Source organism: Barbus barbus (assembly GCF_936440315.1).
Source record: "Barbus barbus genome assembly, chromosome: 43".
Taxonomy (NCBI): domain Eukaryota; kingdom Metazoa; phylum Chordata; class Actinopteri; order Cypriniformes; family Cyprinidae; genus Barbus; species Barbus barbus.
In genome coordinates, this window is record NC_136721.1 from 1,511,414 (window position 1) to 1,526,239 (window position 14,826).

Consider the following 14,826-nt stretch of genomic DNA (forward strand, 5'->3'; position numbering starts at 1 on the left):
AGAATGACCGTGTTTTTGAAAGTGAAGGCTGGCCTGACCGCAGTTCTTTACATGTGTTTATGACGTGCTCAGCTTTGATGTCAGCGGTAGGATATGGCGTCACGTGTCATTCATTGAGTTCTTGTCTAGCAGGTTTAAAGTTCACCTGATTCTCGAGGAACCGGTGTAACTCGCGACTTCAAGAAAAACATCATCAAGGTAAGCTCTATAGTCTCACATATGGATATGCTATTTATATTAGTCGATATTTTATTGTATGACTGCTTTTCATACACGGAATGAAAACACGTTAGATAGTTTATGTGCCAAGATATAGCCTATAACAAACCTTCAGTTGCCTGCTATAGAAATATTATAGTTTTGTAAGATTATTAGGACTCATTGTTTTGAACAGATTTTATTATAGGAGCACAAATGAAGTCTAAACAGAACAAACCTGGACATGTCCATGAATTAGACTACTGGTGGCGCTAATAAAATGGTTTTTGGATATATTGTATAAATAATGTGTCGCAAGTGTTTATATTCTCAGGATACGAGGAAGTTTGTATGTCTTTTGAACAAAAGGAGGCGCTATAACACAGTTTCACTGTAAAACCAGACACTATAAAAGACTAAATGGATTATTTGTTACATCACATTAAACATTAACATAATTTTACATTGAACTTGAAATGCATTAAAAAAAAGTAACTGAGAATATTCAAAAAATATTTGCCTCTTATAAATCACCAAATATGAAATGCCAAACAATGGAGGACATTTAGAGACACACTTACACTGTTCATAAGTAAAATTACATAACATAATGGGGTAAAAAACACAGGAGAACAATTAACTGGAGTTTGTCAGAGGACTTGCTTGAATTAAATAAAATGTCAGTTCAAATGTTATGCTATATTTGCCATAAATCCATGCCTTCATTAAACGTGTTAGTTTCTCTGTAACCTATATAGAGTAGAAAGTGCATTGGGACTAATGCATGGAGATTAGGACAGAAACATCACAGAGGAATATGCACCATCAAGACTCTGTGAAATAACTGAAAGTGCATTATATATGGTCCCTCGTCTCATTGAAACTGGTGCCACAGAGTTAAATGAATGTGGTTTTCCCTTTTGACCTGAAATGTCACGTCGTGTTGACGAGTGGAAATAATTTTCAGCTAAACGGGTCATGCATCTGTGCAATTCAAAGGCAGTGAATTCTTGTTAATCTTGATGTTTACATTCTTGACGTTAGTTACATTACTCTTGCATTATACTGCAGATGTCTGTGTCTGATCCCCCTGATATCATACCTGTGCCGAAGCCACGATCAAGATATTTACTTGGAGTAGGTGTACCACAGCGGTCATCTAGTGCGAGGTGAGCTCATGGTGTTCAGCTGCTGTCTGATTTAAATCACAAAACAACATGCCTTCAATACAATAAAGACATTTGAAGGAACAAAGGATTTGGATTTTCTAATAGGCGTTAGTTACTTGATCCCATCTAATAAACACTTTTTCCCCCAATACACTTACTATACTCATATATCTTACAGAAATGACCAGTTGCCTCGTCCAGATGTTACAACTGATACGCAGACGAAATCTGAAGGTACTTTTTATTATGTTTTATTTATTATAATATCAGTAGTATATTTATCCACATATCCGTCATCCTCCTTGTTGACCCAGAATACAGTATACTTAAGGTATTATTTCTCTTATTTTGGAAATGTAATAATATCATGTGTAATGTTTGTTTAGTATATCACCACCTCTTTCAAAATATTACATTTGTTGCATGCCTATAAAAGAGAAATAGGAAACACATAAAAGTCTACTTGTACACATGTGGACCACAATATCCAAATGGGAAATTCTGGAAATTAATTAAAATATAAAGCCATAAAGTACCAGATTTGCATTTATCCAAATAAGAGACACTTCAATATACTATAAGAGCTAACAGTGTTTGTACACAAAGCCAAGTTGCAGGTATAAGTTAGATTAGCACACAACCTAGAAATGAAAACACAGCAAAACGGAGAATAAATTTAATCGGAGAAATTATGGAAGTGGCTTTTTATGGCTGTGTATTAGTTAACTAGTTTGTTATTTGGTTAAGTACAAGGAATCACCAACAGCCCTTCCCACCAAAATTGAGCAATATTTGACTATATTTAACAATATGAGTCAGGTTGCATGGTGATCACAAACCGCACTATTTAATTCTTAGAATTTAAGCCTGATAGTCCAGTTAAGGACATTCATCTTGTTCTTTAGTCACTGTATGATGTGCTTAGAGTTATTGGCATAATAAGGCAGAAGGCATTTATATCAAGCTAAAACAAGACCTTTACCACCCTCAAATAAAATTGAGATTTGTGAAGCACTTAAAATATCAGTAAAAATGATCACAGTGTAATTTCAGTTTCAAATCAGAGGGCCACATCTCAAATCATACTAAAATGTTTTTAACTTTCTGAAATGTCCATGTTAAAGTTTTTACACGCATGCATTTATAATGCATTATAAGGGTATTCTTAAGGCATTATAATGAATGCATAATGCATTATAAAAAAACGTATGTGTTATAAAATCTCATATTTATGGGGTTATAACTTTTAAGAGTATGATTATTTATAACACACAATGAACACTATATTAAATCTACTTAATTTATAATCATAGCTTGACATTGTTTATTTAAGATCTGCACAGTACCTTACTACATCTCTTGAGTGCAATGTTTATATAAAACTAGTTGTATTAGTAGACTTAGGTAGGGCAGGTAGAATGTTCACATACATGCAAAGTATCCTATACTCAGTTTGTCTGTTGAGGAGCCATCATAATAAAGTGTTAGCATACAGTATATTCAGCAGACACACTACTAATACTCTCCTGACTGCTAGTTAACATGTAGTTGAAGAGTTACTTATCAACAGCTGTCTAAAGGGTGCCATCAAAATAATCTGATATTATATATTTTAAAAAATGTTCAAAGCAAATATGTCATATTACACATTCATCTGATATATGGCTGTTTGAGAAAAAAAACATTATAAGTGGTCTTTGCCTGCTTTAAGTGAAGTGACATAAGTAACGTGGCAAGATATGAGACTTATAATACATTATAACTATGAGAAATATAATCCATTGTAACTTAAGCGGATGGATCGTGTTCATTGTGTTATAAATCATCATGCTCTTAAAAGCTATAACCACAAATAAGGAACTATTATAATACATTCAAACTGTTCTTATGAATATTCATGAGATGATGCAACATAAAGTTATTTATAATCCATTATGCATTCATTATAATGCCTTAAGAATATCTTTATAATGTATTATAAATACGGGCTTCATAGAAAGTGCTACCCAATGTTGTCCTTGCAGCAGATTCTGAGACTGTATTGCAGCTATAAGGCAGGTGTTCAGTTTGCAAACAGGATAGTTTAGTTTCATTTTTAGTATTTTTTCCTTTCACTTGCGTATTGTGTGAGCCTCTATATTTGGTGTATGTAAAATCACTGAAAAGAAACGTTCAGCCACAAATGAAAATTACATTTTCACCTGAAAAATACTTTAAGTACTGAAGTACATCTTTATAATTACTTATATTTGTAATATGGTTAGTGTGTACGGACAAGCATTTATGATAAACTGAAATATAGTTTGCCATTTCTATAGAAACCTGTATGGCATGTATTTAAATACAAGTACACCGTTGTATTTTATTACATTTAATATATATTAACTTTAAGTGTAATATCACATAGCACACTACAGTTGAAATTATAATCAAGTACTTAACATGTGCTTTAAAATGTTAGTCAACATCAAAATAAGTGTAGCCTACTTCTATAGAGCGTGACGAGAGATTATTAAAATGCAGTCATTAAATTGTACTCGTTTAACTTCTAATTTGACAGGATTACAAAGTGCACTTCTTAAAAGCACATTAAGAAATAGTCATGAAGTGTACAGTCTTTATATACACTTAAGTGGCCTGTTATTCATTAATATTTTATGATATGCAAATACTTTTTTTTTTAACACCAAAAGCACACATTCAGTACAATTAAGCACACTTCTTATTGGCTAGCAGTCTAGTTAACCGTGCTTATATAGTACATGAAATATATGAAACGCCATTGAAATGTGTAAAAGTTGTCAATATGACTCAACCCATACAGTAGCTTTGTGGAAGGAAATTAAAGTCAATGTTCATAATTTTTACAGTCATTACATTAGTCTATATTTATCGTCAGTTATTGCATGTCTAGTAATGCGACATGGCAATTTTGGAAAAATGATGTGATAATCAGTGACCGTTCACACAAAGCTGTTGTATTGACTTGAAAAGATGTTGAATATAGAGCATGATTCACGTTATTAAATTAAAGGTGGGGTAGGTGGTATCAGAGAGGATAGCAATAGCAAGCTAGCTTTGAAAGCATAAGATCCCACCCTCGCTGCAAATCAGTCTCCAAAGCCACGCCTCCTCCAAAACACAGACAGAGCAGAGGCTAACCAGCGACACCATGAGAGACAACATTAACGCTGTCAGATTAGCTCATGTCTCATTCACCGCTGAGACAACATTACAGTCTAAAGCACATATTATTACAGTAATACACTCGCTCTGCAATAGCGTAATGAACGCGCTGATGACGAATCTCGTCTGTGTGAACGGGGTGCATGGACGTATTCAAATACATAGGCTGACAGGCAGGTAAGACAGCCTATCAGAGCCCTCGGACCGAGGAATATGATTGGATGAACATTTTATAGTCCTACGCCTTCCACAGACGATATAAATATAGAGTTTGACCACTTAACCTAATGATTGCTGTCGGGATGTGAAGAGACTTTCAACCAGCATAACAAAAAGGTTTTTGAACCAAATCACCTACGCTTCCTTTAATAGTTTTTTTTATTTTTTTTACACTTATTGTTTTCTATTTTGGAGCTGGGTGAAAATTCTTCAGCATTTCACCTTTTGGCTTTGGAATAACAATGTTTGTGATCACAGAATTTTCTGATTTGGGTGAATTATTCTTTTAATAGTTTGGGTGTCTGTCACTTTGGCTTAAAAGGACATCTACTGCTCACAACCACAAAAAGACAAACCCTTACTAAAGGTGATGACTGCTGTTTTTCTCAGTAGAAACGGATATCAGATATGAAGTTAGCGTGGATGATTCATCTAGACTGCTGCGTTCCATCTCTGCACCCCCTGATCCTCAACATGTTAAAACCAGCTGCAGTGAAACGCCTCCATGGCCAGATTCGCTCTCCAATAGTAGCAGTTCATCTCCAGATGCAGCAGGAGCTGCTGATTCAGTGTTTTCTGATGACTGCCCTGTGACTCCAGACTTGCTCAGTAATGATCACCACAATTCAAGCAACGACAGGTAATGCATCTTTTAACGGTGATTTCATTTTGCAAGTTTCTTGACAAAACCTGTTAGGCTTTGGTTACCACTGTTTATATTCTTCCTTGTAGTTTCACAGATCAGGTGATTGATGTTCAGACAGAAATTTGCACCAATGGAGAGATCCATCAAGTTCCCAAATCAAAGGATCTCCAGAACAAACCTGACAGACCCAATAAACCAAGGTATAATATGATTACACCTCAGAAAATGATCAGGTCTCTGCCAAGGTCATATTTTACCCCTAAATCAAGTAAGAAATTACATTTTGCCTACCATTAAGATTTTTAGCATAATGACAATAAAATAATATTTTTCCAAAAATGAACATTTGCGCTCATCCTCAGGTCATCCAAGATGTAGAGGAGTTTGTTTCTTCATCAGGTTTGTAGAAATGTGTCTCTGTATCAGTGTCTCAGCAATGGATGCTCTGCAGTGAATGGGTGCCGTCAGAATAAGAGTCCAAACAGCTGATAAAAACATCACAATAATCCACACCACTCCAGTCCATCAGTTAACATCTGGAGAAGACAAAAGCTGAAATAAATCCATCATTAAGACGTTTTTAACTAAAATCCAAGTCCATAATTCATAATAACGCTTCCTGCAGTGAAAATGTGGTCTGGTCTGAATATTGAAGAAATATCCACAGATCAAGCACCGTTTACACTAAATAAATAGTTAATGTCTAAACAAATATGTGGCTGGATTTTAATGCGAGCAGATAGGTTTATTTCTGTTGTCTTCTCCAGATGTTAACTGATGGACTGGAGAGATGTGGATTATTGTGATGTTTTTATCAGCTGTTTGGACTCTCATTCTGACGGCACCCATTCACTGCAGAGCATCCATTGCTGAGCAAGTGATAGAATGACACATTTCTGATGTAAATCTGATGAAGAAAAAACTAATCTACATCTCGCATGGACTGATGACATGTAACAAAGGGCCTTATCTCTGGTGAAGGCTTAAAATATCTTGAATTCTTGGTCTGCAGGGCTGCAACTATTCGTGTGAGCAGGAAGAAGCAGACGTTATCAGGGCCGCGCCAGAAAGCCGATGTGTCTCACAGGGAGTGTGCGGTGACACAATCCAGCTGGCTCGACGTATGGAAGGGGCGCAAGTAACTAACTCAATCCCTCAAATCACATACAGACTTTAAAGAAAAATGTACTTCCTTTAATTTGAAACATTTCAAAACTGCTCAATTAAATAATGCATTTCATGAAATATCATAAATACTGCATTAACAAGCATCTTTACATAAAATCTAAACAAATAATGTGCCCTTTCACACCAAACACAAACTGCAGACCTATAGTCCATTCACTCTGACAGCACAATGTTTGCTGAAATCACTGCGATTTTAAATGTGCACTATGTACTAATGTAAAATGAAAGGTTTTAATTTATAGTACATTTTAAATCATTATGTTTTATACGTATGTCATGATTTAAAGAAGTTATACTTATTTTGATGTTAAAGTATTTGATTACAGGTTAAATTAAATTTTATTATTATTTTATACTACATTTGAAAAAAAAAAAAAAAAAGTTTTAGTTTAACAAATGCAATTCAGCAGTACACTTTAACCATATTTCAAAGAGAATACATGCAATTTCATAATTGCTTCAACAGATTTACTTGAGCCCTAATTAAGCACTCTTAAGGTAAACCGATTTATATACTTATACTGTAAATGTAAACTAGAATACATTTGTTCAATTACATGCAGTTAAGTGTTTGAACATAAGTAGAAGTAATATTGAAATTGCATATAAAGATGAATTTAAGCCTTATCACGAATCAATAATAAGTTCAACTAAATGCATTTAATATAAATGTAAACTATAATATGAATGTTCATTTAATTGCAAATAACATGCAATTAAGTGTTTGAAAAACTTAAATTCAATTTGCACTTATTACACAGTATATATTTTTTTATTTATGGTTTGCATAAGTACTCCTATTCTAATGTGTCCATCTTGTTAATGCAAAGATAAGGTGTAAATGTCTGGTGTGACTAGTTCTATAGGAATTTATTATTTTCATTTATAATCTTTGTGCTCGACAATAACATTTGGTGTGAAAGGGCCTTTAGGAGACCCATTATAAAACTGAAGGGAACAGACAGTATAGAGTGCAAACAAAAGAGGAACGGTCTGTATTTGTATTTATTTTGTAGGCACAATGTTCTATGGGCCACTCTTGATGGACATGTCATGTCAATGTGGAAAAAGCGCACAGTGAGTTGTTTCATGATGGCATGACATTTTTTATACAAATTAATTATATTGCAATTACCTATATTATAACCACATATTCAATGTGCTCCAGGACAAGTTCACAGAATATATGTTTCACGTAACAAGCATCACCAACATACGTGAACAGGATCAAGGACGCTTCTCCATCTATTTACAGAAGAAACGCTTTGAATTCATGGCTCACAGTGAGGGTAGGAAACTGGAAACTCATTTCTTAAAGGAGTAGTTTTTCAAAAAATAAAAATTTGCTGTTAATTTACTCACTCTTAGGCCACCCAAGTTATTTTTTCGTTCAGTAGAACAGTAAAGAAGATTTTAAAATGAAACCGTGGTCCTTGATGATTCATAAAATGCAAGTCAGTACACTCATTTGAGAGTAAAAAAAAAGCATATCAGACAGCACAAAATTAATACCCATGGCTCCTTATGATATTTTGAGGTCTTATGAAGCAAAACAATCAGTCTGTGCAAGAAACTGAACAATATTTACAACATTATTACCTGTAATCCAGAGCCTCTGTCAGCATATTCAGACAGAACTCAAACGCAGGACAGCCAGGGATGCTCAAAAGATCTTTGACAAAAAGTAAAAAATAAAAATAAAAACAAACCCAGACAATAGTCAGTGGGGCTGGGAAACAAAAGGCCCAATGTAGGGCAACACACAACTGGGGGAAAGGACAGACGGTCCACAGACTAGACCATTTACAAGCAGAAAAACAAAGCGAACCAGCAGAGGACACCAGGAGAATAGATAGGGGAGGAAATGAGGGGGTAACGAGAGAGGACAGGTGGGGTAAATGAACCAATAATCAGGTAACAAGAAGGGCGGAGTCAAGACTACAACGAATAGTAGAGCACACAGAAAACAAAACAAAAAGCCATGTTTTGAGTTGCACATGAGTTGGGTATTGAGTTTTGATTGAGTAACTTGTAGATCTGTGCTGCATGAGCCATGAACTGTTTCAGATGATTCAGTCCGATTTGGTGAACTGATTCATCCTGTTCACTAAAAAGAATCCGTCACAAGAATGATTCATTTGTGAACTTCTTGCACAGACCGATCGCTTCTCTTCATAAGACCTCAGTATATCACCAGGAGCCATGGGGATTCATTTTGTGTTGCCTGTTTTTTTTTTTTTTTGATGTGATGGTAGGCGCTGACTTGCATTTTATGAAATAACCAAGGGCTAGAGTTTCCACAAAAAATCCTGCAAACATATTATTGTATTTTTATGCTTTAGTACAGTCAAAAAATGACATACAGCACTTTTAAAGCTGAGAGTTAGTGTTTGGTTTATTTGAAGCATCAAATCATCACTTTCAGCTCTGTCCTGTGTTGTGTTGTAGCTGTGCGGGAGCGCTGGCTGACGTCTCTCTATGCCACTCGAGGAAGGGAATTGATCACTGCACCCAAACAACACGGACCGCTGATCATGAAAGACCCACGGAAAAAGGTGTATACTGCTATCCGTGGATACTCCCTTTGGATTTACAGCAGCAAAGAGGTGTGGAAAACTGCTTACTAACGTCAACCTTTCAAGAAAAATGAAAGAGATCAGAGATGATCAGAGTTGTTAGGAACACAGTTGGTTTTACAATGGTTACTAAGCAAGTTTGTGTGTTTGTGGCCCTCTTTACACCATTAACATGCTTTCCATATCCAGATAGCCGTTAAACCTCGAGTGTGCATTTATTTTAAATAATTCAACGGCCTGTTGTCAGTTATTCCTTACTAGAATAACCTCATTACATATTACTGCGTATAATAAACTGATGAAAAATTGACCTTGAATAAACTGAATGAACCTTAAAGCGGTCATGAATTGCATTTTTTAGAAATGTTCTGAGATCTGCTTATAATGTTATCAAAAAACATAATTTAGAAGTAAAAGGTTGTTTTCTGTCCTGTTTTTTACCCTCTAATGCAGGGGTCTCCAACTAAAATTGCTTGAGGTCCAGTATTGAACCCTCCTCACCAGCCAAGTTCCGGACAATTATATCTTAAACCATGAATTTATGGTTTTTAAGACCTTTTTTAAGACCTACACAAATAAAATAAAATGACTATAAAAAGCATGATTTAGGTTTTCACAAAAACAAAAAGTTGTTTCACAAAAAAAACAATTTTTTGAAAGAAAATTGAGTCAAAAGTATCAATTATTATTTGAATTAAAGCAATTATTATTAATCAATTATTATATTAATTAAATAACATATATATTACTGTCTTAATTGTTTGCATTTTTATAATACATTATCTTCTTGTCGATCCACCCGTTCACATTTACAACATGAGTTGATTTTCACATTGGTCTGAACAAAACCAGCTGATGGTCTTATTGAAAATGCTAATTCATTTTCTGCCAGCAGGTGGCGCTTTCGGAGTGGCAGAAATATAGCAGTCTCCCCCTTAAGGGCATTACACAAAGCAGCACAGCAGCTGACTTTAAAACATGCAGTGCTCATTTTTATTCAATGAAATCCTTTTGAAATTTAATTACATTAAGCCATATCGCAATTCTTGTCTTTTTGTCCCCAAATATACCTCCTGAAATCATAACTAAGGGCTTGATTTTATGGCCTTAAATTTAAGACTTTTTCTGGAGCTATCAACTTTCCTAATTTTTGAGAATGCCGTTATTTTTCACTCAATGAAAGCTTCATCTGTCTGCGCGCCGTGTGTCTTAACCCAGAACTATATTGTTTAATTCCATGAGCAAAAAATTACTGTTAAAATGATTTCAAATGTTGTATATGCCAAACTTAAACAAATGTGCATGCATGTTTTTTCAGCTAGACTTTTGTTGTTGACAAGGACCATTTGCAAATTGAACTTGTTTGAATTAACAGGACTTCAATGCAGGTCTTGGCATGATGTGCGTGTCTATGAATATAGCATCTGTAAAGGCGACGGGCCGTCACAGCTTCAGTCTTATTACTCCATACAGGACCTTCAAGTGAGTGTCTCCTTTTCTCTCCTTTTTCAAGCTCATTTCTGTGCTCTGCATGCTTTGTTTTCTGTTGGTGGTAAAGTAACCCGATAGGTTTGTTCAGTTTCTCTGCAGACTCTGCTAAGGAGATGGCTGCGTGGCTGGTTAGTCTGAATGAAGTGATCCGCAGCGCTCTGTCCTACAGCGAGGTGGCACATCGACTCTGGTCGAGTCCCTTTAATAAAGTTTGTGCCGACTGTGGTGCGGCCAACCCGGAGTGGGCATCGGTGAACCTGCTGGTGGTCATCTGTGAGGCCTGCGCGGGCGCACATCAATCCATGGGCAGTAACAGGTCCAAAGTGCGAGGTCTCAAACTAGATAATAAGGTTTGGACAGAGCCTTTAATTCAGGTGAGTTCTGTAATGCTCAAACATCCTGTCTTTATGACCAGATTTATTTTCTACTTATTTTACAGTGCTCTGAAAAGTTGTGTTTTCAATATTAATATTTAAATAGCTTGGAGATTAATTTCTTTTCAACTTCATAAGTCTCAACAACTTTCATAAAAAAGTAATTTAATAAAGTAATTTACTTTAATTTTAGCATTATGAATGTTTGAGGTTTATACGAGGTGTAGCCTGTCTTTAATGACATTTGCACGATTTTTTAAAAGAAAGTGAGTTGTATGTGTTTAATTAATAGTGTCCATGATTAAAAAAAGGAAAAACGTCAACTTCAGTGGCGTTGCATTCTCTGCCATTACTCTAACTTCAGATTTTTAAATCAGAAAAAAAAAGATTTTTGTCTAGTGTTATTTTAGTGTCATTGAGATACTAGTAAAATAATTTGCCTGTATTTTGAATTTGATTTTATTTTTATATTTTCTGATTTAATGTTAAAGTAATTTTGTTGTGTTTTTGTCATTTTGATTCATTTTTGTTGCTTTTCTAATCTAATCTAATCTAATCTATATAGTTTTTGTTAATTTTTAAGTCAAACTAAATGAAACTTGGAAACTAACTGATATATAGTAAGTTTTAGTTTTTTGTATTGTATTCTATATTATTTCAGTCAACGTTTTTTTTTTTTTTTTTTTTTTATAAATATATAGTTTTAGCTGTCATTTTAGTTAGCTACAATAACCCTGGTTCAAAATAATGTGTAGTATCAAATATGAACATTAACATCTAAAAAAAAAGTGTTTTAGGGTGTCGTAACAGTTCAGTAGTCTTTTTTACTACTAGCCTGTTGCTTAATTACACTAATGTGACACTGTTGTCTTTTAATTTGTTTCATAATTTGATGTCATTTGATGAACTTTGCACTGTTATTTAACTGAACTCCAGCTGAATAATGACACCATTGTCTTTTGCTTTGTACTTGATCCGAGTTTGCTTCATAACCAATGAACCATTCAACTAAACTGAATCAACATTAAACTGAAGCTGAAATTGTATCTGTTTGCTATCTGAAGAACTTTGCAACATTAATAGTGTTTTGTTCTTGTTTCTCACCGTGAATCTGCTTTGAAACCGAAATGTGGCTTAACAACAGATGCAAATGTTGCATGTTTTCAGTTGTTTGTGCTGTATGGCAATAAAGCTGCCAGCAGTGTTTGGGCTCACAACATCCCTCCGACGGAGCAGATCGGCTCTGACGTCTCTCCAGATCAGAGGCTGGAGTTTATCTTGGCCAAATACTGCAAAGGACTTTACTGCAAAGCTCACCCGCTCGCCGCAAACCAGAAGCTGCTTGACCAGGTCAGCCTGTGATCAAAACACCCTACTGTTTTATTAGTTTCAGGCCGATCCCATGCTGATTGTTGTGTTGTGTTCTCTGGTGCTCCTCAGAGGCTGCGTGAGGTGGTTTGTGGTGCTAATGTGGAGGAGACGCTGTCTCTGCTGTGCTCTGGAGCGAGAGTTTCATGCAGCGCCACAGATCCCGAACTTCACTCCGCCATCAGCGAGGCCGAGAGCGCTGGACAGGCTCTGCAGACCGAGCTACTCCGACATAACGAGTTTGTGGGTTAGTTAGAGTCCTGATCGGGGCAAATTCAGTTCCTAGTGTGCTTATTTACCTCCTAACATTTTTTAATGCCACATTTAAACCCCACCCAGGTGAGAGAAAAAAGACAAATTCCATAATGTACTTAAAGGGCTCTTTTTTGTGCACTAACTTTGTACTTAATATACAAAAAATGATCCTTTAGTTTTAAGATAAACTTAAGTTCATCTAAGTGTACTCAACTGGGCTATTTTGGGACACCATGAATATGAACTAAAATATTTTTATTCATGTTTATATTCATGGTGTCCCAAAATAGCACAGTTGAGTACACTTAGATAATCTCAAGTTTATCTTAAGAATAATGTTTAGTATATTAAGTACAAAATTAGTGCGTGAAAATATAGCACTTTAAGTATATTATGGAAATGCACTTTTTTTTCACCTGGGCAGGTCTTTTTAAGCCTATTTTTTTAAAACCCATTCAAATAATTTGCTTTGTGACATTATTTTCAAAATCTTTCAAAGTAAATAAAAAAAAGTTTTATTTTAATAATATAATATTAATAAAATAAAAGGCAACTTAAGTGCATTTAAAATTTTACTTTTAAGTACAATTGAAATCTGAATGATTTAGTCTTTTGTACACTTATTAAATACTTATTTTGATGTGTTGACTAACATACTGCATGCAAAGCACTTATTTACTCAATATTACATTTAAAGCGAATATATTTTAAATATACTAAATTGTAGCTTCATCATTACAAATTTGTAATTAGAAAATAGATTTAAATACATACAAATTTTAACAGAATTTTAGTTTACTTTAATCATATTTTTTAATGACAATAGGTGTAATCATGAAATTGCACATCTGACTACATTAAGTGAGTCAAAATATTATAAATAAAACATTACATTCAGTTGGAACTTAAGTCAATTGTTTTAAATATACTCTATATTCTTTTCATAAGCACTGTTTGCTGAAGTCTATTTATTTACTAGTGACCTAGACATGTTTTAGTGCATTATTTTGTTCATTACCTAATATAAGTGTCATATTCTCTGGAATTGAGGATTGTTTTGAATTAATTTTGCTCTTTTTCTTTAAAGAGTCACCTGAGTTTGAGCAAACAAGACATTCAGAGGAGCAGATAGGTAAGATGCACTACTGAGATCCCTCATCAACATGCCTGTCCTGTCTATTTTATCAAGCTACTTTTATAATGACGACGCTGCTATTTCATTTGTGAGTTCTCTTTTCCCAAACGTGTAGAAGAGCTGCATGGAAAGCTGGATGAGGAGCGTTTCTTGTTCTCGCAGGAGAACGAGTCTGCGGCCTGTGATGTGCTGGATTTGACCGAGGTCATCTCGGTGTCCGACTGCTCTGCAGGGTAAGAGCATGACACCATATCTGCCAGTGACAGTGAAAGAACAAATGTCTTTCTTTACTATCTCAAAGATATTATCACATGTGACCCAGGACCACAAAACCAGTCATAAGGGTCAATTTTCCGAAATTGAGATTTATACATCATATGAAAGCTGAATAAATGATATTTCCATTGATGTATGGTTTGTTATGATTGGACAATATTTGGCCGAGATACAACTATTTGAAAATCTGAGGGTGCAAAAAATGTAAATATTGAGAAAATCACCATTAAAGTCGTTCAAATGAAGTTCTTAGCCATGCATATTACTAATCAAAAATGAAGTTTTGATATATTTACAGTAGGATATTTACTAGATATCTTCATGGAACATGATCTTTACTTGGGGTCACATGTGGACAAACCTGTGATTGGACACATTGTGTATTTTAGGGCTATGAATTGAATGTCAGTTTAGTTCATTATAAACAGTAAAGCAATGTGACCGGCTTTAGTCTGATTGACTAAATACATTTCTATGGACAGTAGGTCACACACTGGCTTATGTTTAATAATACACTTTTTTTCCTGAAGCCAGTTTTTGTAATGCCTGCTTTCAGTGATCATGTGCTTTTAGGAGCCTTTTGCAGAAAATACTGAATTTTTTATGAAATCAGCCCAAAATCCCTTGTGTAAAAGAAGTACAGCAATATTGTACTTTATAATAATATACAGTACTTAATTTCGAACTAAAAGTGTTGTTTTGGACACTTAATTACATGTTAATTACAATTAAAAGTAAATATAGT

The 14,826-nt window shown here is 34.8% G+C and overlaps 1 protein-coding gene across 2 annotated transcripts in view; it reads left to right on the top strand.

Annotated features, from left to right (window-relative positions):
* LOC306862882 (arf-GAP with Rho-GAP domain, ANK repeat and PH domain-containing protein 1-like) overlaps positions 1–14,826 on the top strand; it is a 23,941-nt gene continuing 9,115 nt past the window's right edge. For both annotated transcript variants that reach the window (XM_079405925.1, XM_079405924.1), the window contains exons 1-15: positions 1–198; positions 1,270–1,367; positions 1,546–1,601; positions 5,163–5,412; positions 5,505–5,618; positions 6,431–6,556; positions 7,623–7,683; positions 7,775–7,895; positions 9,055–9,212; positions 10,558–10,664; positions 10,762–11,047; positions 12,215–12,397; positions 12,488–12,662; positions 13,758–13,802; positions 13,921–14,038. In XM_079405925.1, coding sequence (XP_079262051.1) covers positions 1,270–1,367; positions 1,546–1,601; positions 5,163–5,412; positions 5,505–5,618; positions 6,431–6,556; positions 7,623–7,683; positions 7,775–7,895; positions 9,055–9,212; positions 10,558–10,664; positions 10,762–11,047; positions 12,215–12,397; positions 12,488–12,662; positions 13,758–13,802; positions 13,921–14,038 — 1,898 coding nt within the window. In that variant the 5' untranslated portion in view covers positions 1–198. The remainder of the gene's footprint in view (positions 199–1,269; positions 1,368–1,545; positions 1,602–5,162; positions 5,413–5,504; positions 5,619–6,430; positions 6,557–7,622; positions 7,684–7,774; positions 7,896–9,054; positions 9,213–10,557; positions 10,665–10,761; positions 11,048–12,214; positions 12,398–12,487; positions 12,663–13,757; positions 13,803–13,920; positions 14,039–14,826) is intronic.